We start from the raw sequence: 24,501 nt of genomic DNA on the forward strand, positions 1-24,501 counted from the left end.
TCTCAAATGTATTGAAATGCATATCGAGTTTCCCTATATAAGTCTCTCCTGCTGTGGTGGTGTCAAAATACAAATGAATAGATGCATAAAAGGTTATTGAAAGAATGAGATAAGTGTAAAAATTTTTTAAAATTACAATGTGCTATATGTGCAATGGAGATCAATGAACTTGAGCCAAATTATAATCTAGCTGTGTAATAGGGACAAACTCTTAGAGAGTTTGGAAGGCAGTTTTTCCCTCCTCTTTTGAAGTGACTTCTCAGATATCACCAACAATCACCAGACATTTCACAAAATTTGATTTAGAAATGCAGTAAAGGCACAGTCCCTGTTCATAAGAAATTTATATCTAGTTTGGAGGTAAGAGTCAGACACATAATTATAAGATAAATTGGAATTTTAGAAATATATTGAAGAGAGATATATACAATATTCTGACAGATTTGAAGAGGGGGAAAAATCACTTATGTTGAAGATATCTTTTCTGTCCATTGTCTCTAATATTTTTCCTTTTCACAACTTGGGAGAAACCTAAGACTGACCCAGTTCAGAATAAAGAGTAGGGGTTAAGCTCTAGCACTGTGTCCAGTCTTGGGCTCTGCTATTTTATGAGATTTTAAAAAAAAGATATACTCTCAGCTGTTGAGGAGCTCATAGGTCAGCTGAAATAAGACTGTTTAGTTGGTTTTCAATTATGTCATCTCTTTGTGACTTCTTTAGTATGAATGATTTGTCATTTTCTTATCCAACTCATTTTACAGATAAGGAAACTGAGGCAAATCAGGTTAAGTTACTTGCCCCAGGGTCACATAGCTAGTATGTTGGATTTGTCCTTTCAAAATCTGCAAGTCAGTGACAAAAAATGCTATGGGAAATGTAAGGAAGAAATTCTTTGCTGTTGTAGTAGTCTAGAGAGGTCTTTAATCCTGCTTTTGGCTCATTTGTGACAGTGGCCTCTTTCTTTCCCTCTGACAGAATTCTGCAGAATTGATAAACCTTTGTGCCACAATGAGGATGAGCAGCTCAGCTTTGAAGCTGTCCGAAACATCCACAAGCAGATGGATGATGATGCCAACGGGAACGTGGATGTGGAGGAGAGTGATGAGGTGATAAATCCCCACCCTCCCCTCTCTTTCTGTATCATGTCTTCTTGCTCTTCTTCCTTCCAACTTTCTTCCCTTGCCTAGGCCTGCAGAGAAGGGTATAGGATATCTTCTGTTGAGGAGTACCCAGGCTGCTCCTGGGTGGAGTGGGGTGGTACCAGCATTATAATGGCATACAGCACTGTGAGCTCTCACTAGAACCTCAGGGCTGGGTGGGTCTGGGAATGATGAGGAATTGATAGTTGCTATCCAGAGCATTGGCTTCTAAGTAGTCCAAAGATTGCTGTCTCTGTTATGGTTATTCCACTGTGCTCATTAGATCCTTTATTGCTGGGTTATTCCAAAGAACTTAATCCTGACCAGTTTTTCTCATTGCCACTGACCTCTGAAAAAGGCAGTGAATAATATTAGCTATACAATGGTCAGCCTGTGAAGTCTAGTCATTTTGAGCTCATTTGGGTCTGACTGTCATCATTCACTAAGTAGACAGGGGCAGAACACTCAGCCCTAAGATTTGAGTTTCTTCAGAGAGACAAAATCTCTGAAAAATTAAGGGATTATGTAGTAGGAATTTGTGACATGCCAAATGAATGTTGTACAACCTATAAGGCAGAATTCTGAGAGTATACAGGAGGGGAAAAAACTTCTTTCAGTTAATTTCTTTAATGGTGTTTCTGCCATGCTTACTCCATATTAACATAAAATTCTGATGTGCATGAGGATTTGAGTTCATACATGAGTGAGCAGTCTGAGGATAGGACACAGAGTACCAGTTCCTCTTGTTACATTTTTATTCTCTATTCAAAATGAGAAGACTGGAACTTGAGATTGACTCATGAACTGAACGTGTGAAAATATTAAGTCCTTTGAAGGTCTTGAAGAAAGACTTGGAGAATGGGTTTTGATGGGTAACTTCCAATATCTGACTGACTGTACTAAGGGCACATAGAACAGATTTGTTCTCTGTTGTTCCAAAGGGAAGATCTAGGCTAGGAATGTGTAATCATTCTTGAACTTAAATCATTCAATGAACCGTAGAAGTTTAGTCTAACCCCTTCATTTTACAAAGCCAGCACACTTTCTAGTAGTACCACACTTTCCATAAGGAAGTGACTTGCCCAAGGTTATACAGATAATAAATAGCACAGCTGGAATTTAAACCAAATCATTTATTCATATATTAACAAATATTTATGAAATACTTTTGAGTGTAGAGCTGGAGGAAATAGAAAAAAGTTAGACATTTTTGATCTGATGCAGCTTACAGTTTCATGATCTTCTGATTCCAAATCGAATGCTTTCTCCTCTATTCTGTGCTGACTTAGGAAGGCAGATTCTGCCTCGTCATATAAGGAATGACTTGCCAGAATAATCTGAGTAGTCATCTCCGATCACTCAAGGTCTTCAGAAAAATGTTTAATATAAACTTAACTATCAAAAAAAACTAAGTATGCAAAAGGAGGGACAAAATCTTATGTAAAACTCATTGAGTTTAATAAGATAGAACTAAATAATTGCACAAACAAGCAAAGAAAATGCTTTTGTTCTGTGTCTCCTTCCTATTGTATGTAATGTTGTGATGTCCCTGGCTTCTCTCCTCCTTCCATTTTTATATTTTCCTTTATTGCCTTTCATCCTCCTCCTCCTTCACCCTCCTCCTCCTCCTCTTCTGATTGTAGTTGATATGAATATTGTTCTGGTCAACTGAGTTAACTTTGTAATACTTCATAGATCTTTCCATATTTCCTTTTTTTAGGATATCATGTCCTTTTAAAAATAAACCACACCATGTAATATATTAATATGGCATAATTTATTTAGTGATTTTCTAATTGTTCATAATTTTTTGTTATTACAGAGTAAAGATAGACCTCCTCTTTCCCCCTTTTAAAATTATATTTCTAAGATAAAATCCTATTAAGTGAATTTTGAGAGCACAAAATACATGATCAACTTTAGACACATTATCAATTACTGTATTTCCTCTCAAAGTATTTGCATCTGTCTATAAAATCACACCAGAAATGTGAAATTCTGAAGATACTACATTTGTAATGAGCAAGACTGGAAATACACCTTAAAGTCAAGATTATCACATTCTCTCTAGCTCTGCCCATAGTGCTTACAGATATTTTATCTAGTGGCCTGTTCCCATGAGCCATGACAGGCTACATTGTAGAATGTCCCATCTGTGCATTGTAGGAGGCCAATTAATCAGTCAGGTAGAGAGGCTAATCTGGTTGTGACTAGAAGTCAAGACATTGGACTTTGGGACTGGAGGGACTCAATAAATCTTCTAAGGGGTTTTGCCTGAGTTAGGAATGACAGAGAGTACCCAACAAATGATTAAATTGTTTAGACAACAAGAATATCATGAATAGCTGTCTAAGCAAATAAGTCTCTTCCCATAATTGAATAAATAAATTAAATGGAAGGAGGCACACACACATGAAACAAATAACCATGTTAGGCTGTATGTGATCTATCTAGTTTAAATAAGCTATTAAAAAATACCCGGCTAAACATACATTTTAGAACCATGGACCAAATCTGATGGGTTGAAGCAGAATAAGAAAAATGTAAATTTCTATAATTGGTTTCAAAAAATGCAACTACATCAATACAGAATTAATATGGCTGGACTAAACACACCAAGAATTCTGAGGTTTTCTGATTTTGATGTGTGCACATAGTGTCAAAACTGTCAGAGAAGGGATAAGTTCACTGTATATTTTGGGAAAGGTTTTTATGAAAGAGGCAAGTCTGTAAAGTTTTAGGTGGCTAGAAAGGAAGTCCTTAAAAGATGGAAGAACTGTGGAAACAAAGTGTGGAGGCAAGGACAATTCTACTGTGTATGTGTGATGGGATGCAGGCTAGTCTGGTTGGAGGGGGGATCATGAAGCTTTAGAAATTTTGAAAACTTGTAAGAGTTGTTAGGATGGGGGCAGCTAGGTGGCCTAGTGGAGAGAGTACCTGAGTTCAAATCTGGCCTCAGACACTTAATAATTACCTGGCTGTGTGGCCTTGGGCAAGCCACTTAACCCCACTTGCCTTGCAAAAAAAAAAAAAGAGTTGTTAGGATTCCATTAAGGACTTCTGAGTTGGGATATAATATAATGAAATTATCTCTAATGTTTACTTTGTATTTTCAAGCATTAGTAACTTTCCTCCTCTTTTTTGTTGTCCTCCTTTCTTATTTTTCCTAGCTCCTCATTTTTTCCTTTTTGACCCTTTTAATTTAGATATGGTCCTTTGATCCTCGTCCTTTTCTCCATTTATCCCTCCTCTTGGTGATCTGTCATTCATTCTGAGGGCTTCAACCATTACCTCTGTGAAACTGACTTCCAAACCTGCAGTTGACCTGTGCAACAGAGCATTGATCTGTATCCATAACAGACCCAATAAAGATAACATTCTTATAGTACTTTATGGTTTGTAATGATAATCATATATAGCTAACATCGATATAGTGGATACTGTATTTCAGGCAGTGTGATTTTTAAAAATGTTTTTATTTTATTTTTTAAGGCACTATTCATACCTATTCTGTGAAGTATGTAGTACAGCCTTAATTATCCTCATTTGACCAGTGAACAAATTGAGATTCAGTGAGTGAAGTCAAGTGTAAAATGAGATTGCACAGCTGGTGTGCAGCAGTAAGTTACGTGAATGTGAACTGATAACCCAATGACTGGGGCAGGAAGCAGTTACAAGTTTCTTTGTGTGGGTATGACTTTTTTAGATGTTTTTCTTTTCCCTCCTCCTCTTTTTTCCACTTTGTGCCGCATCTTGAGGTCAGTGAAGGGAGGAAGAAAATGTTCTCTTTAAAAGAATGTTACTACAACAAAAATGCTTGTCAGCACAGACTGTTCAAAAATCATACAAAAGCTGCCACCCTTCGCCTGCCATGAGCTGTTCTTTTCCAGCAATGTCTATCTCTCCATGGCCTTAGCTACTCTTCCTTGCCACTACTCTCTCCTATGCTGCTGACTATAGTTGGGACTCCTAAGGCCTACTGTCTATATAATTTATGTAATGAGCAGGAGCCTCTGATTTTTGAGAGAAGAAGCTTGATTCATTGTGACTGATGACAAAATTGTGTTTCTTTCTTGCCATTCTAAATAATTGAGAGTAGATACACAGATTAAATAGTTTGAACCCTGGTAGAAAGACAGTCTCTGAGTTCAGTGGGCCATATGATTAATAGTGGGGTTACTTGACAGTAGTGGGAGCCTATAGTTTGATGGAAATAATAAGTACCAAGATTCTTATTCATATAGCGAAGGCTATCATTCCCCAGAGTTGAGTTCAGCTTTAGAATACCATGTGATCAGTGGGTAATTTCTCATTTATTTTGCTTTATTTAAGGAATAAAGTACATGGGACAGTTCCAGAATAACTGGGGCTTATTTTGTTAGGCACTAGATCTCACTTTTAATTTTTTCAAAAATGGTTGAAACAGTAATGTCCCCCAAACACTAGGCTTTTTGAGTTCATTTATTCTTTATCATTTTATTTTGATTTTTTCTGTTTTTGGTTTCTTGCTTTTGGAACTAGAAGAGCCCTCAAAGAACATCTATATACCTGAAGATTCAAATCTTAACTCTACTACTAATTACGTATGTTCAAGTCACTTTTTCTCTCCCAGTTCAGTTTCTCTCTTCCTTAAAAAGTGGACATGAATGAAACCTCCAATGAAAAGAAAATCATTAATGCTTGAAGCACTTTTTTCCACTTCAGGTCTCATTATTTGAAAATTCCTTTTATTTTGAGTTGAAATCTGCTTTTCTGTAACTTTTGTTCATTGCTTCTTATTTTGCTCTGTGAATAAACCTAATTGTTTTTCCCTTTTGACAACCCCTTCAACTAGCTGTTGACCAAAGTTATCTGTCCTGTTCAGGTACAGATATAACCAAATTCTTTCCTTCCTTTGAACTTTTATGACTTATATTGTGTGTATTTTTTAATAGTTATATTCTGTCTTACATTTTTTATGAATTGTTCCCTTGTGTTTGTAATTCTTGTCTTCCCCAAAAGACTTAAGTTCTTCAAATGCAGGGACCTTGGAGGTTATCGTAGTGCAATATTAAGAACACTAAATTTGGAGTCAGAGGACCAGGATTCAAATCCTAGCTCTACTATTAATTACTTATGTGCAAGTCACTTTTTTTCTTCCAATTCAGTTTCTTCATTCAACAAATGTATTAAATGCCTAATGTGTTTTGGGCAGCCTAGTGTAGTGGAGAGAAAATGAGCCTTTGATTCAGGAAGACCTGGGTTTGAGTTTTGACTCTGACACATAATGCCTGTATGTTCTTGGGAAAGTCACTTAATCCCTCAGTCCCCCATCCCCCGCCCCCAGCAGCTTTTCTAAGAACATAAGTTGCAGAAAAACTACCCAACTGTGTTGGTACTGAGAACTTACTCAACTGACAAAATCACAGTTCTAGTACCGAAAAAAAAAATTGTTCCAAGTCCTGTTGTAGGTTTTAGTGATGTAGTAACCAAAACAAACAATCTCTGCCTTTAAGGAGTTTATAGTCTAATGAAAAGAAACAACACATACACAGATAAGTTAATTCAAAATATTAGTGAATTTAAAGTAATTTATAGAGGGAAGGATTAGAAAATACCTTTTTTAATATGAGGTGTTTGAATTAATCCATATTTATGGTTCCTTTATCTCTAATTTGTATGTTTGTATTACTCATGGTACAAAATATTAAAATGTGCATGTAATAGAAAGTGTGGTATTTAAAGGACTTTGCATGCATTAAGAATATCTAAGTTTGGGGGTGGCTAGGTTGCACAGTGGATAGAGCACTGGCCTTGGAGTCAAGAGTACCTGAGCTCAAATCTGGCCTCAAGCACTTAATAATTACCTAGCTGTGTGGCCTTCGGCAAGCCACTTAACCCCATTGCCTTGCAAAAAAAATAGAAACCTAAAGAAAAACCATGACTCTTAAGAACATCTAAGTTTGAATTTGCAATTCTTGACTTATGGTAATGCTGGGCAAACTTTTTTCCCTTTCAAATCTCATTTTTCTTGTTTGTGAAATAAAAGGTTAGCAGTGAGGTAGATTAGATGATGTTTCAAGTCTGTCCCAGTTTTACTATCTAAGGTGCTCAGTTTTGACTACTTGATTTTGTTGTGAGAAGGGGTTTTGGGGAGGATACATGTTGGCAGAGTCATCCCTACCATTTGGGACAGATCCTTCTCATGTCAGTGGATATGCATAGAGGCAAAAATAGTGCCAGAGGAATGTGGAATAGAAAAAGTAAAGGGGCTATCTGCTTCCCTGCTTCCAGTAGATTCTCAATATACTTATAGACAAATATAGACTCAGAACGTAGACATAAACAATTTTCATGCTTTGATGGCCTTCCACAGCAATCCTTTCCTTCCAGTCAGAGGTAAGATTCCTCCTGTAATTGAGGTGCCTTTCTTAATCATTGTGATCATGTCATTGATGCTTCATTCTACACTTGTCCAAAGATTGTCCAGAATGTGATTACTGATAAAAGAAACTTTTCCTGTCATTAACCTCAGGCTATTAATAGCTATGGACCTAGGCTATCCATCACCTTTCCTAATACCTTACCTTAGTATGTGCATATATATATACATAAAATAACTTAGAATCTTCCTAAGTATGATGGAAGATCTGTTTTCAAACACTCATTCACCAAATTAATTACTTGTATATCAAGTGCTGGGCTAGGCATTGGGGACCCAAAGATAAAAATGAAATAGTTCTTGACCACAAGTGATTTATACATTTTGGGGGAAAGGGAATGGTGAGTTAGATAATGTACACAAAAAACTGATGCAAAGTTTATATATATATAGAGTAGATCTCAAGGAATTTCTGGTTGGTTTTACTAATTGTTGTGGGGGGGGCAGTCAGAAAAGGCTTATTGTAGGAAATGGTGCTAGAGCTGAATTTATGCCAAGAAAATCTAGTTAATGCATCTCTGAACCCAAGTCAACACTGGGTTTACCCATTGTTTTAGATAGATCCTTCCTGAAGCATCATGTGTGACTCACCCTTTTGTCAGTCTAGTAAAACCTATGGACCTCTTCTCCAAATGTCTTCAAATACACAAAGAAGATATGTAGGAATACAAAGGAAATCAATAATTGAAATGCAACTATCTAAATATTTTTGAAGAAATGTTCATGAATTCCAGGTTAAGAACTTCTGATTTAGTGGAAAGAGCACTGGGTCTTGAATGAGAAGAATTAGATATTAGCTACTAACTAGCTATGTAATCATGGACCAATCACCTTAGATTTTATTCTCCCCACTGTAGAATGTTAATGATCATCTCCTCCCACAAGGGTTGTTATAAGGCAAATGCATGGCAAACAATAAAGCCCTAAAGAAATATGAGCTATATTAGTATTCCCCTTCTTTGTGGTGACTTATAGAGCATTATGACTAGAAGGAAGCCCTGGGAATCATATAGTTTTACTCATCATTAGATATAAGGATGATGCAAAATGTGGATCCTTATAACAATAGGTTATAATTAGAGCTTACCAGACTCTCACAAAACGAACTAGCTTCAGGCTGGCTTTGCCTAATGCAGGGCAATTTAAGAAAAGGCAATGGATAATGCCATTTCAGAACCTCCAAGGCATTTTTCCTGGGTAAGAGAAATTAGTTTTCCTATAGGAAATTCCAGAGCCACCCACAAGATTCTACTTAAATCTGCCATGATGCAGATCCCCTTAAGCCCTTCAATTTACAAGTTATTAAGAAATCTCAAGGCCCTTTGGGAAGAAAAATCATTGGCAATCCTTGACTTCCTTGTGATAGATCCTTTCTAGGTTTTATCTTTAAAGATCAGGATAGTATAGTCTACATGGGCCTTCTTTCTCCCTTCTCAGGATTCACTCAGTGCAGTTACCATGTCACTGCCAAAGGAGGCCCCAGGATCCTTCTTGTCAACAGTGAGCAGCTTCCAAAAGAGTCGCCATCTTTGGGAATTTACCCTGTAATCCTTGGAGAGGTGGACAGAGAGGTTATCCCAAGGGTTGAACACTTTTGTGAAGTGGCATGCCCCACTTTCCTGTATTCCCTTATGGGGTTGAGGGTGGGGTTGGTAGTAGATCTCCCCTGAGATGAGGGGAGGGACTTGGGAACATTTTGTCAGAAGCTGCCCTGGGCCTTATGCTCCTGACCATCCAGGGTGTCAGGGTGGGAATGAACAATTTGGAGGAGGAGGGAATTGTTAAACCAAGTTTTTCTTATCCAATGATAGGGTCACATATACCTCTTTGCACAAACTTAACCACAAAAAACTAATATACTACCTTCAACCTACATATCATTGGTTGCCAATCTCTTCTGTTAAATTCATTTTCTTTTTATTCATTCATTCTATAAATACTTTATAAGTATCTACTGTGTGCAGAGCACTGTCTTTGGTAGCCAGTGGGGAGTAAAAGGCATAAACAGAAAAATACATCCAAAATTTTATGTGATAAATTTATCAGAGAGGCACAGAGAAGTATTTTGTGAGACTTGATTACTAAAATGGGTAGAGGGACCTTGGAAGGCTTCCTGGAGGAGGTGACTTTTAAATGAATGCAAAGAATTTAATATGTAAAACAGGGGAAAGGGAGCATTCTAGGCAAAGAGAAGAACACAAGTAAAGACATGGTACTAGGAGAGTTCTTGGAATGAGTTAGGGGATTGAGGATAGACAAGCTGGGAGGTCTGTGATATGAAAGAAGTCTTTGGATTAGGTTTTGCAGCTCAGTGCACAATACTGTAAGAATGTGTTTCGACAATGTCTCTCTTAAACTCAGAGAACAACTTTCCATTCTTTGAATCCTTTTTGGAGATACATGGAGAAAAAAGCAAAGAAATCAAACTGATTAATATTACTGATTGTTGTCTGACATGCTTTAGGAGTGCCCTGGGAGGTTGTCTCATAGCCCAGCTTTTTCTTACTGCTAAAACAAAGAACATTAACTCTGCTGACCCTATAATCTCTTGTTAATTGTAGGCATTGAATTTTGTTAAAATGAGCCTATTGTTGTATTCCAAAAAAGTGCTTGAAGTCTCATCACTATTTGGAGGTAACCTGGGTTCCCAAAGATTGTAACCCTGGAATAAAGACTCTTAACATATAATCTGTCATCAGAAAACCAGAGACTGCTCACCAGGTGGTTGGCCACTAGATAATTAAAATTTTTGACCAATAAATAAATATGTCTGGAGACCTTGTAATTGGTATTGTTGTAGAGAAACTCTTAGTGATGAAATAAGTTTTTGAAATTTTTGAGTTTTAAAGAGAAATTTTAGAAAACACAGGACTTAGAAAGCAAAATACTAGTTACCAATCTCTGTTAAATTAGCAAGTGAAAGAAAGTATGCTACTTCCAATAGAGAAAGGTAGACAGTATCCTGCATATCTACCTCCTTCACTTTTTATTTAAAAATTTTTAAAGTAATATTTTATTTTTTTCCAATTATATGTAAAGGTGATTTTCACCATTCATTTTTATAAGAATTTGATTTCCAGATTTTTCTTTCTCCCTCCTTCCCTCCCCTTGGTAGGCAATTTGATAAAGGTTATACATTTGCTATCATGTAAAATGAATTCTCATATTAGTCTCAGTTATGAAAGAAGAAACAGATCAAAAGGGGAAAAATGCTTCAATCTGCATTAACAAAACATCAGTTTTGGATGTGTATAGCATTTTCCTTTGGGAGTCCTTTGTTCTTGTTGTGGATCATTGTGTTGCTAAGAAGAGCTGAGTCATTTGTAGTTGGTCATCACGCAATATTGTTGATAACCTTTTACAGTGTTTTCCTGGGTTCTTCTCATTTTGCTTTAAATTAGTTTATACAAGTCTTTTCTTCCCTAAAATCTTCTGAGACTCTGGGTATCTTTGTATGGTAGCTAAGTTAAGAGACCAAATAGCATTCTACCATTCATTCATTCATTTAAGTAGTACAATTGTAGTGTTATGAAAAGAATTAGGGAGTTATAAGACCTGGGGTTAGATTTTTCACTTTGCTACTTAATAATTATGTGATCTTGAGCAAATCACTTAACCTCCTAGAGCTTGGTCTTCAACATGTTTAAAATGAACATAATAATACTTACCATATAGACTTGTAGGGACAATCAAACAAAATAATTTATGTAAAGCACTATATAATAAATGTAAGCTATTACTACCTATTAATAGATTTTTAAGGTTCGTGACAGCAGATATCCATTTTACTTCAATTTTATGCCTTTCCCACCACTTCTCAGGTAATAATAATACTAATAACTAATTGATTTAAGTTTTCTAAACCTGAATAAGTCATACCTACCCTGTGAAGTTGCTGCAATTATCATTGGGCTCTGTACATAGGTACTTAAGAAATGTTTTTTTTTCCGATCAATTACCATACAGAGTATATAACCAGATTTTTTGTTTGAGAATCAGTCCCATTCTCCCATTTGTGTAGTGGGGACAGAGTTTTAATGTCTCACTGAATCGTAGTAGAGTTGGGGAAGAAATACTAGTTCTCTCTTCTTCATCATCCCTAGACTCCCTATTAGACCCTGTGGTGATAATTGGCAGTCAACCTTCAGAACAGAACTCTTTGGTGTGCTGAAAGGAGCTGTGTTGTGTAGAAATGCTAACAAACCAGCCTATCGTGAAGCCTAGGTAGGACACTAGGCAGACTACTACTCCTTTCCATCAGTAGAAATGGGCACAGTTCCCAAACTGCTCTAGTGCCTTTGCCAGATACAGAGGACAAGGAAGCCATTTCCACAGATGGTTCCATGGGTTTCTAGGAAAACCCAGAAAATTGCTTGTTCTGACAGAAGGGGAGATCCTCGCCCACGGAGCAGATTGTTCCAAGGCTCTTGTTTCTCCTTCCTTTCTTTTGCATCTGTGAATCTTTCATGACTTATTCAGGGAATGGAAAGCCCTTGGAGGCAAGGACTAATTCCAGTTGCAAGAATATTTTGTAGGAAAGGGATGTGTACAAATGTCTCTGAGCTCTGATAGTCTAGTAGCAAACTGTCATTTTGATAAATAAGTTCCCTTCCCTGGACTTTTGTTTGCTTATTTATCAATCTATCTTTATCATTACTATTTTGGAAATTGATTAGATTTTCTTTGTTACACATGCCCAATACCTTGTTTATGGAAGAGAAATTGGGAGCAAGTTTAATTGATACAATTCAGATAGGTAATACTGGGCCAGCGCCAAACACTTACTTTATAAGGCATCATTGGTTCTCTAAATCTAGTGCTTGTCTTTGGGTTCAGGAACAGCATGAGCTATGATTTCAAACCAATGTACATACCCATGGATATCTTCCCCCTAATCTCTTACTCCTCTTCACCTAATAACAACAGGAAAACAAAGAGGCCCAGGACCGATCTCTGGGGCAGCTAGGTGGTACAGTGGATAGAGCACCAGCCCTGAAATCAGGAGGACGTGCGTTCAAGTCCAGTCTTGCAACCCCCCCCCCAAAAAAAAAGAATGCCAACATCCCAACCCAGTCTCTTTCTTTTTCCTTTTTTTTTTGGTTTCTACAGGGCAATGGGGTTAAGTGACTTGCCCAAGGTCACACAGCTAGAGAATTATTGTCTGAGGCCAGATTTGAACTCAGCTTATCCTGACTCCAAGACCGGTTCTCTATCTACTATGTCACCTAGCTGCCCCCCACTCCGATTTCTCTTCATTAATTCTTACCCTATGCCACCTCATCACCAAGCACAGGAGGGTTGAATCCAATAAGGAGTGAACCCTCTTTTTATTATCTGACTCCCTTAAATACCCTGACTAAAAAATACTAGTGTAGTAAGTTACCACTTGCTTTAATTGTTCATGACAGTGTCTTGAGAGAATAAACCTTTAATTCTTTTCTTTCCCTGAGCCCCATGATACCTGATTTTTCTCTTTTAGCTTCATCCCTACTTCTGAGATGTGGCAGTCAATTGCTACAAACTCTTGAGAAACATGAACTATCTGGTCTACCAGATAGTCTGGTCTTAGAGGACTAAGACTCCATTGACTTTAACTTGACAATCATCTACTCTTTGCTTTAAGCTAAGAAAGACTTTGAGGATATCTGGAGAAGAGATTCATGTTTCAGTTAGATCCTGAGGAGCCTTCTAACCTAAGAACCTCTGTGACAATTTGTTCTTTAACTACCTCTAAAGCTGGCACTTCCTAGGCTTCCAAGGTCAAGACAGGAGTCAAAGTATCCAGAACTGGAAAAGGTATTTATTTCATGTTCAATTCTTTCATTCACACCTAACTCTTTGTGATCCCTTTGGGTTATTCTTGGCAAAGATTCTGGAGTAGTTTGCTGTTTCCTTCTCCAACTCATTTTAGTGATGAAGAAATGATCTAAACAGGGTTAAGTGACTCGCCCAGAGTCACACAGCTAGTAAGTGTTTGAGTTCAAATTTAAATCTGGAAGAGGAGTCTTTTTGATTTTATGCCTGGTACTCTATCCACTGCATCACCTATCTTCTCTGGAAAGGGTATTAGGAACTTTTAAATTTTATTTTATTTTTAAAAATTCTTTATTTTAAACATGAGGAAAGTAAGAACTTCTGTGCCTTATCCAGGATAGAAAGTAGGAGAGCTAAGAGCTGAACCTAGATCCAATGGCTCCATTTCCAATGCCTTTGCCATATGCAACCCTGATTCCATTGTAGGCTGCACAAGTAGTTAGGTAGGTTCAGTGACCAAGATATGAAGATCAGGGCAGGAATTTGGTTTACAGCAAGGAATGTTTTCCTGTTCCAGGAATGCCTTCCCTCTTCCTGTTCATGCTCCTAAATCTTCTCCATGCTGGAGGGTTCTGCTTAGTTTCCAACTTCTTCAGAAAGTCTCCTTCCTTAGAACTCATATTACATTTAAAATCTGAATTGCATTATTATCACTTAAATATCCTTTTTGTTTTCTGTATTCAAGTCTTAACTCCCCATATTGTTCATAATCTCATTGAAAGGAAACACTATTTTTTCCCTCTTCATAATTTCACAAACTTCAAAAGTTTGAGCTAAGATGGGCATTGATAAAACTGTAGTTTGATGGGAAATCTAGTATTTTAATGGATTGTAAGCTCAAAATATATGGAAAATGTGATTATAGCAATTAGAAAATTAATATAGTTAGTTTGGAGAGAAATGGTAACCAGAATATAGTACTGGTTTCCCCACAGTAAGAAAGGGACCATTGTGGTCATCTAGCTCCACTTGTACCTGAAAAAGAACCTTTACCTATAGCATATATGAGAAGGGATCCGATCCTCAGCTTTTGATTGAAGACCTTACAGGGAGGAATTTGCTACTCCAGAGGTGGCCCATTCCATATTTGGGTAGCTCTAATTGATAATAGTTTTCTCATCTGAGTATCTTATATCTATTGCTTCTAGTTCTTTTCTCTTGGGCAAACACAAGGTACTAGGCTTAAACCATGGTGATTCAAAGACAACATGAAATAGATCTTACTTTAGCAATGTCACCTGATAACTGTGGAGGAAGGATCAGAATGGGGGAGATTGAGGAGAGAGACGGAGATAAATCTGGAATCTGTTGTCATAATCTAGCCTAAATTAAGGAAATAGAATGGATATGAGAGATATTCTGAAGGTAGAATTAACAAGAAACCAACTGACTAGACATGGGAGGTGAGTGAGAGTGAAGAATTAAAGAAAGACAGGTTTTGAAGTTAGGAAGAATCATAGGTTTGGAGAGGGAAGTGATGAATTAAAAGAATTATAAGGAAACTGTACAAGCTTCATTTGAAGGAACTAAGGAATGGTTAGCTTGCAGAAGGAGAAGACTTAAGGGGAACAAGATAATTATCTTGAATTATTAGAATGGTAGCCATTTGAAAGAAGAATTAACCTTATTTTTCTTGGCCCCAGACAGCAGAACCATGGGTAGAATTTGGCAGGAAACAGATTTAAACTTGATCCAAAGAAACTTAATTGTATAGGTTGATTTAGGAAGCATTACATTCTTTTCACTAGATATCCTCGATGTGAAGAGTGGATGACCACTTGTTAGATATTTTATAAAAGAGTTTCTTGGGCTAGACAGCATGTGATTCAGGATTGAGCTTAGAGTTGACCATAAAAGTAGACATTTAATAGATGCCTGCATAATAGAAAACTCTGTTTTTCAGATATCTGAAAGACTGTTATAGGACAGAAAATAAAGTCTTAATCTTCAAACATTCTTTCTAAACCTAGGTAGTATGCTATATTCCTGTCCAAGAGCCAGGGCTTCTAGTATCTTAAGCCTGGACTAAATATCTAAATCCCATATTTTCTAATAGTCCCTTCTTGATGAGATATATTATTCACATCTTAGATTTTTCTTTTATTTCTGAAGTCTCTCCCTCTAATCAGTAATAGTGATAGGAATATTACCAGTGCCCTGACTTTTCAGACTCCTTAACAGTATAAATCTTGAAGCACAGGATGGATGGTCATTTCAGAGAGGTTGTAAAAGGAATTCTGTTTATATGTGAGTTAGACTAATTGACCTTTGAGGTCCTTTCCATATATGAGAAACTGCAATTCTATGTTGTTGTTGTCCTCAGAAAACAGACTGGGCTGGCATTATAAGAAAATAGACTTTGGTTCAATGTAAAATACAACTTCCTAGCATAGAACTTCCCAAGTAGAGAGTGTGTTGTTTCATTGGAGATATTCAAGTAAATGCTGGATGGATGCTTGTTGGAGATACTATAGAAGGTATTCATGCATCAGAAGGAGTATAGACCAGATGATCTCTAGGTCGTGCTCACCCTGGAGACACACGACCCTTTTTCCTGAATATTTCACTTGAGTCACTGGGTCCATACAGTGGAGTTTCTTCTGGCAGAGATTGCAGAGCTCCAAAGAAAAACACAGGACTGTCTGGTAGCAACCAACCCCTGGCAGTTTCAGTATCCTGTGTCCCTCTCTTCTCCAGGCACCTGGGGGAAAGAGAACTGCATTCAAGAAATTGGAAGTCCACTCACCACCTGCTTTTTTACCCTGGCATTTTGAGAAGACAAGTCTAAAAATAGAAAGGTCTGGGATACAAGAGTTGAATATTATTCCTTTTGAATAAACAACTCTCCTGCATCCAGTTGTTATACTGTTTATCCCCTCCTTGCCATTTTCCTTGGTAGCATCTTTGGTGATGTAAGGTTGGAAAGGTAGTATAGTATAATGCTAAGAGTTCTGAGTCCTGGGAAGCTGAGTTCAAGTTTTAGATCTGATTCTTACTAGCTGTGTGATAAATAGGCAAATAAGTTTCATTTTTATTTGTAAAATAGGAATGATGGGATCATAAATTAGAGCTGGAAGAGCACTTAAAGGTCATCTAATCCAATCCTTTTATTCTACAGATGAGGAAACTGAGATCCAGAGAGATTGTAATACCCCCTGGGTCACATAGCTGGTTAATGGTAACACCAAAATTCAAACCTACATCTTTTGAAAACAAAGCAAAGTAGTTGTTGTTGGTGGGTTTTTTTTTTTTTTTTTTTGCTTTTAAACCATGCTCTTATTTGAGTGCTGTACCTCTCAAACAAACGCTAAGAGAGTTGTTAAGAGAAGCATAATTTGTAAGCATTATAGTGCTATGGTATGAGTTATTTATATCATCATTACCCTAAGAGATGTCCTGATGACCCCTGAACCCTGGCTAAGGAGATGTTGGATTTCAAGATACTTTTACTTCCTCTTTTGTACATTTAATAATGGTGCCTTTGCCTTGAGATAGCTATAGAGACACTCACCTCCTTGCATTGCTTCATATCTTTATTTTCCTTTTCTTTTCTTTTATGCCTGAAGGTTAAATCACTTACTACAGTCCTTAGGGGCTCTTCATTTTTCATCCCATTCTTGTTCCAGGTTTTACTTGGCTTTTCTACCTTCCTGACACTGAAGGCCTTTAATTTGAGACCAAATCACTTCTTAAGAGATTCATGTTCAAGGATGGGTTGCATTAAATGACTTACTATCTTCCTTCTTTTGTGATTCTTTGACATTTTGGAGCCTCAAATAGAGGGATAGTTGAGGAAACAGAATTGCCATCTTCCCTTATCTTTAAAATTTATTGCTTTCCTCATATGAATGGATGTAGAGCATAGAGAAGTAATTGAACTAAAATACTCCCTTACCACTTTTGCTGTCTTTTACATTTTTTTCAGGAGGGAAATGTGGTCTTTGTAAGCCTATTCTGTTGTGAGATCAGGGATAGCTTCTAACTCTGAACGCCTAAGTATGCTACCCTTGATGGATTCTTGCTTTGCTTTCTCTCTCTCTGTCTCTCTCTGTCTCTCTCTGTCTCTCTCTGTCTCTCTCTCTCTCTCTCTCTCTCTCTCTCTTTACAAGGCAATGGGGCTACGTGGCTTGCCCAAGGTCACACAGCTACGTAATTATTAAGTGTCTGAGGCTGGATTTGAACTCAGGTACTCCTGACTCTAGGGCTGGTGCTTTATCCACTGTACCACTTAGTCGCCCCTGCTTTCTCTCTTTATCTATCCTTGAACTTCCATTATATATGGTCAGAGTTAAACACCCTTCTCTTATCTCAACTGAGACAAAATTGAAGATTATTTATTTAAAAACTACTAAGGAATAGAACCAAGAGAACAGTTTATACAATATCAACAATAGTATTAAGATAATAAACTTTGAAAAATTTAGGGACTTGTTGATGAGTGCAGTGGAACCAACCACAATTTCCAAAGGTCTCATGATGAAACATGCTTTCACATGGAGAACTGTTGAAATCAAATGCAGATTGAAGCTTTTTTGGGGGGGGGGCATAGCCAATGTGGGAATTTGTTTTGCATAATTATATTTGTAATAGGTTGTTTTGCTTGCCTTCTCAATTAGTGTGAATGGGAAAGTAGAAGGGTGAGAAATTGGAAGTGAAAATAAAATCAAATTGAATTAAAAATTAAATCTTATTTAAAAAATAAAGTTTAAAAAAAAGCTTTGTTTAAGACATTAAGGGAAGGGTCAAATCAAAACCACTATTTTGTGTATTTGGAGCTAGAATGGACCTTAGATAATATGGAGTACCAAGTATGAGAATGACTGCTTATTGTATTTGTCATCCCAGAATGAATCTAGCTAGTTTTGGAGAGACCAATCACTAGTTTAATTTGGAGTGATGAATATTTTTGGCAGAACAACTAACCAAGGCCATCTTCTGCAGAATAAAATGATTGCTTTCTGCAGTGTTGAAGGGGAATAAATTAAAGATCTTGGAAATTTAACTACTATAAGATAGACACATTTATGTGGATATTTTTTCAATTAGTTTGAAACTACCTGAGCTTGTCTCAGAGATTTGTCAAAGTTGTGTTAACACCTACCCTACCCTTGACCTTTCTGCTGGAGCTTTCTTTTATTCAAAACCCTTCAGGAGGGGATGAGTAAGACCAAACTGGCTATTCAGCTCCTCAATCCCTGCCTACCCTGAGGATGCTCAGCTATTTATTTATTTTATTTTTATTTATTTTTTTCTTTTTTAAATTTTATTTTTTATTCTCATTTTGTACAAATTTTTTTTACATTAATAAAATATTCTTGTTTAAGAGTAAACAAAATACCCCCTCTCCCCCATGAATATAGACTTGCTTGAGCGATAAAGGGGAGAGAAAAAAATTAAAATAAAAAAATAGTAATAATTGTAGGTATGGCCAGGTGGTGCAATGGACGAAGCACCAGCCCTGGAGCCATGAGCACCGGAGCCCACATCCAGCCCCATAGACCCAACAATCACCCAGCCCTGTGACATGCAAGCCACCTGATCCCCACTGCCCTGCAAAAACCAAAAAGAAGAAAAAAAAAAAAAGACCCAAAATAAAATAAAATAGTAATAATATTAGGAGTGGCTGGGTGGCAGACAGAGCATTGGCCCTTGAGCCAGGAGCACCCAGGTCCAAATCCAGCCTCAGACACCCAAAGATCACCCTGCTATGTGGCCCCAGGCAGGCCACCCAGCCCCATTTTCCCTGCACCCTCCCCCAAATAATAATAATAATAATAAAAAATGTGCTTCAGTCTTTGTTCCAACACCAACAACCCTGTCATAGGTGGATCACATTCTTTATGGTAAGTCCATCGCAAAAGTTACTTCCATATTTTTCCAATGTTGCCATTGCTGATCACAACTCCCTCCTTTCTTATTTCTCTACTACCATGTACTATATTTTCTCTCTCCTTTCACTCTGACTCTGCTTTAGGGTAGCTGAGTGGTGCAGCAGACAGATCCCTGGTCCTGGGGCCAAGAGGCCCTGAGCCCCCATACCACCCCTTAGGCCCAGAATCCACCTGACCCTATGGTCCTGGACAGGCCTTCCAATCCCAGCCCCTTGCAAGAAGTAAAAAAGAAAATGTGTTATATCTGACCACTCTCCCCCCATGGTCCATCCTTTCCTCCTTTATTCACATCCCCACCCCTTCCCCTTGCTCCCCCCTCCTTCTTACTCCAGATGTCTATACCCCATTGAGTATATATGCTGTTTCCTCTCCTAGCCACCTCTGATGAGAGCAAAGGTTCCCTCATTCCCCCCTTGCCTCGCCCCTTCCATATCATTGCAATAGCTCATTGTAATAAAGAAAAATCTTATATGAAATATCTTGCAGGAATACATGCAGTTCATCATCATTAAGTCCCTCATATTTTCCCCCTCTCCTTCAATCTCCATGCTTCACCTGAGTCCTGTATCTGAAGATCAAATGTTCAGCTCTGGCCATTCCAAAAAGAACATTTGAAATTCCCCTGGTTCATTGAAAGTCCATCTTTTTCCCTGGAAGAGGACATTCAGCCTTGCTGGGTAGTTGATTCTTGGCTGCATTCTAAGTTCTTTTGCCTTCTGGTATATTATATTCCTAGCCCTATGAACTTCCAATGTAGTTGCTGCTAAGTCCTGTGTGATCCTGACTGCAGCTCCACGATATTTGAGCTGTGTTGTTCTGGCTGCTTGTAATATTTTCTCTTTGACTTGGGAGTTCTGGAACTTGGCTATAATATTCCTAGGGGTTGGTTTTTTGGGATCTCTTTCTCAGGGAGATTGGTGGATTCTCTCCATTTCTATTTTGCCCTCTGCTTCTAGGATAGCGGGGCAATTTTCCTGTAGTAATTCTTTGAAAATGATGTCAAGGCTCTTTTCCTGATCATGATTTTCAGGTATTCCAATAAATTTTAAATTATCTTTCCTAAGTCTGTTTTCCATATCAGTTGTTTTTTCAATGAGATATTTCACATTTTCTTCTAATTTTTCATTTTTTTGGTTTTGAAGTATTGATTCCTGATTTCTGGTAAATTCATCAATCTCCCTGAATTCTGTTCTTTGTCTGAAGGATTTGTTCTCCTCAGAGAGTTTTCTTATCTCTTTTTCCATCTGGCCAATTTTGCATTTTAAAGCATTCTTCTCCTCAATAACTTTTTGAACTGTTTTATCCATTTGACCTAAGCTGGTTTTTAGCATGCTTATTTTCTTCAGCATTTTTTTGGATTTCCTTGACTAAGCTGCTGACTTCATTTTCATGTTTTTCCTGCATCTCTCTCATTTCTTTTCCCAGTTTTTCTTCTAACTCCCTCATTTGATTTTCAAAGTCTTTTTTGAGCTCTGTCATAACCAGTTTCTGTTTTTTTGGGAGTCTTTAGATGCAGGAGCTTGTGTTTCCTCATCTTCAGACTGAGTATATTGATCCTTCTTGGGATCATAGATTATGTATTTCTCAATGGTGTTCCTCTTTTTTCTCTGCTTGCTCATTTTCCCAGCCTAATCCTGTTTTGGGGGTGCTTCCTGAGCTTTTGGGGCACTCCCAGTGTGTGAGGCTCTGTCCTCCCTCCTGGTCTGTGAATAACCATATGTGCTCCCATCTGCCACAGGCCTGAGGTGGAGGGGGGTCGCTGCTGTTCTGTGTGGGGGCCTAGACTGCGATCAGTATCTGAATGTGTTCAGAACCTCAGAGTCCTGTTCCAGGGGCAGAGGACAGAGCTCTGCAGTCTCTCTTCACTCCCTTCCCTTAGCTCAATGGGCTCATGCCCTGGAGGCTCCTGCTTACCGGCTGTGCTGGCTTCTGTTCCTGGATCTGGGCTTCTGAAAGACCATGCTGCTCGCTGTGTGCCCTGAGGGCTGGGCTTCATTTGCTCGCTCTGGCAGAGGTGTCCCCCCCGCTGTTCCCCCACTTTGTGCCCGATGTTCCCCGGGGTGTGAGCTGGGGCTCCCAGCACCCTGGGGCTGCCTCCAGGAGGCTGAAGTTCTTTTGCTCTGACGGGCCTCCCTTCCTACCCCCAGGGAGCAGAGCCTTTCTGCTCTTTTCCAGGTTACCTTGAGTAGGAGAGATGCCTCTCTGGGTCCCTTTGTGGGTTCTGTCTCTTGAAAGTGTAGTTAGAGTCCTTAGTTTAGAAGTTTTATCAGAGAACGCCTAAGACTCGATCCTTTCCTGTTGCCATCTTGGCTCCGCCCCTGATGCTCAGCTTTTTAGTAGAGACCACCTTTGTTTTTGTAGTTCTAAAAAAATATGACTCTGCAAAAGAGTGAATACATTTTTGATGCTTATTGTCATAATATCTGGTCTAAGGTTCATAGATGCCCAGATTTGGAAGAGACATCAGAAGTTATCTCATACATCTGTCATCATCAAGCCATCATCTACTTAAAACTTCTGGACATCATCATCATTATTATTATTATTATTATTATTATTATTATTATTATTATATCATCATCATCATTCATTACAGAAATACATTTCTCTCTCTCTCTTTTTTTTTAGGTTTTTTTGAAAGCAAATGAGGTTAAGTGGCTTGCCCAAGGCCACACAGCTAGGTAATTATTAAGTGTTTGAGACTGGATTTGAACCCAGGTACTCCTGACTCCAAGACCGGTGCTTTATCCACTGTACCACCTAGCCACCCCCAGAAATACATTTCAACCTTTAGATTCAGCCCATTTTTTAAACCTAAGAAGATATTGTTGAACCTTAATTATTTTGTCTTATGTGTTTCATGATCCTTACAGCTTTATGTCACCTAAAATTTTTCTTTTTTCTCTTTTGCAATGAAGAAAAAAAAGGAAATCTAGAAGGCAGCCTTTCTTCCTGACTGGGCCTGCTTTCTACTCCTAGTCTGTCATTAGGAACTTTGAAGATAAACACCATCTCTTGGAATTTCCTTAGTCTTGTTCATTTACATAGCTTCTCTGAATGCCTCCATCATCCCTGAGAGTCTATACTGCATAATTACCACTTAAGCGAACTTTGTCTTGTGTTAATCTCTGATTGATTTTCATAGGGCCAATGTGTACAGATTGGGAGTTTTCCAAAAATCTAGTCTCCTAGTTTTTTTCTTCTTCTTTATATAATTGAACCTCTATAGATGAAGAATTTTTCATCTTTCTGGAACCCAGAGGACTGGATGAAGTGCTGAATATTGACTCAGTCTTAGGGTAGCTTAGCTATTGAGGGAGAAATGCTAGGATCTGAATTTAATGCTGTTACCTCTCCTTATCCAGTCAGTTTATGAAGCATGTATTATGTTCTAGACATTGTGCTAAAAAATACTGGGGATACAAAGAAAGGCAGTCCCTGTTGTCAAGGAATTCACAGGCTAATTGGGGAGACATCATGTAAAGAACTAGGTAATAACAAGCTAAGATAAATTTGAAACAGTAGAAGATACTGAAATTGAGAAGGATTTTTCTAGGTGAGAATTTAGCTGGCATTTGAAGTATTCTATGAAATGGAGGTGAGGAGGGAGATATTTCCAGGCATGTGGGATTACCAGTGAAAATCCCTGAAGTTTGAATAAGAGTCATGTTTGTGGAAAATAAAGGAAATCAGTGACACTCTATTAGGGCATATGAAGAGGTTAGAAAGTTTGAGATCTGAAAGGTAGTGGTGGAGGGAAGGTTATGAAGGGCTTTCAGTGACAAAACCAAGAATTTTATATTTGATCCTGAAGCTAACAGAAAATCACTGTAATTTATTGAGGAATGGGATAACATCGTCAGTCTTGTCCTTATAGGAAGATTGCTTTGACAACTGAATGGAGGTTTAACTGGAATTGGGAGAGACTTGAAGCAGGGAGACTAACAGGAACCTATTACAATAATGTAGGTGTGAGGTAGGGAGGACTTGCAAAGTGTTGGGACTGTTGGAGAACAGAAGGGGGCATATTCAAGAAATATTATCAAGATCAAATCAATAGACCTTTGCTACAGATTGGATGGAGTGATATGAGAGTGTGAAGAATCAAGGAAGACACCTATGTTGCAAGCCTAGGTAATCGGGAGGATAGTGATGTTCTCAATGGTAATAGGGAAGTTAGGAAGAGGGGAGGGTTTGAAGTGAAAAATAATGAATTCCATTTTCAACATAATGAGTTTAAGATGTCTGCAGCACCCCTTTGAGATGTTCAGTAGGTGGTTGCAGATGTGGGACTAGAGGTCAGTAGAGAGGTTCTGGATTAAATAGATTTGAGAATTATTAGTACAGAGCGATAATTGAATCCATGAGATCACTTAAAATAAAATAGTGTGGGGGAAGAGAGTGGCTCAGGTCAGAACTATGTGGAATGTTTATGGTTGGTGGATGTGACCTTCATTATGATCCTGCATAGGAGACTGAGGAGTGGTTATACAGCTAGGAGAAGCACCAAGAGAGAACAGTTTAACAAAGATGATTGACTGTGGCAAAGACTATAGAGAGATCAAAGAATGAGGATTGAGAAAAAGTCATTAGATTTGACAGTTAAGAGGTTGTTGGTGATTTTGGAGCAGTTTTGGCAGATGCCAGACTGCAGAGTTGAAGGGGAAAGAAAATGGTGGTACCTATTGTAGATGATCTTCTCAAGGAATTTAGCTACAAAAGAGAGAAGGGATAATAGGGATGAATGACTTAAATAAGGGTTTTTTGAGAGCAGGGGAGATCTCTATAGGGCATGCTTGTAGGCAGTGGAAAAGCAGCCGGTAGGCAGGAAGAAATTGAAGGTGAGAGAGAAGAAATGATAGAGGAGGCAATCTGCTGGAGAAGATGGAATGGAATGGGATCACTTAAGTATGTAAAGGGATTTGTTCTGGCAAGGAACTGGACCATGTCACTATATGACTCAGGGTTGAAGCTGGAGATTGTGGCAAAATGCATCTAAAAGATATGAGATGAAGAGAAAAGAGAAAGTTCTTAGTGAATGACTTATTTTTTTTAATCAATGAAATATGAGCCAATGTTCTCAACTGAGAGGGTAGGAATAGTGGGGAGCTATGAGAAATTTGAGGTGGGATAAAGAATTTGGAAGGACCACTGTGGTAAGTAGGATAGTGAATCAATTTGGGAGGTATAAAAGGATTGCCTTGCTGCCTTGATGGTCCAGATCAACAAGACTAGA

The 24,501-nt window shown here is 38.1% G+C and overlaps 1 protein-coding gene across 12 annotated transcripts in view; it reads left to right on the forward strand.

The window, feature by feature from the left end:
• Positions 1-24,501, forward strand: part of STIM1 (stromal interaction molecule 1) — a 235,610-nt gene that overhangs the window by 111,293 nt on the left and 99,816 nt on the right. For all 12 annotated transcript variants that reach the window (XM_074217369.1, XM_074217359.1, XM_074217360.1 and 9 more), the window contains exon 2: positions 976-1,106. In XM_074217369.1, coding sequence (XP_074073470.1) covers positions 976-1,106 — 131 coding nt within the window. The remainder of the gene's footprint in view (positions 1-975; positions 1,107-24,501) is intronic.

This window comes from Macrotis lagotis, chromosome 1 (assembly GCF_037893015.1).
Source record: "Macrotis lagotis isolate mMagLag1 chromosome 1, bilby.v1.9.chrom.fasta, whole genome shotgun sequence".
Lineage (NCBI taxonomy): Eukaryota > Metazoa > Chordata > Mammalia > Peramelemorphia > Peramelidae > Macrotis > Macrotis lagotis.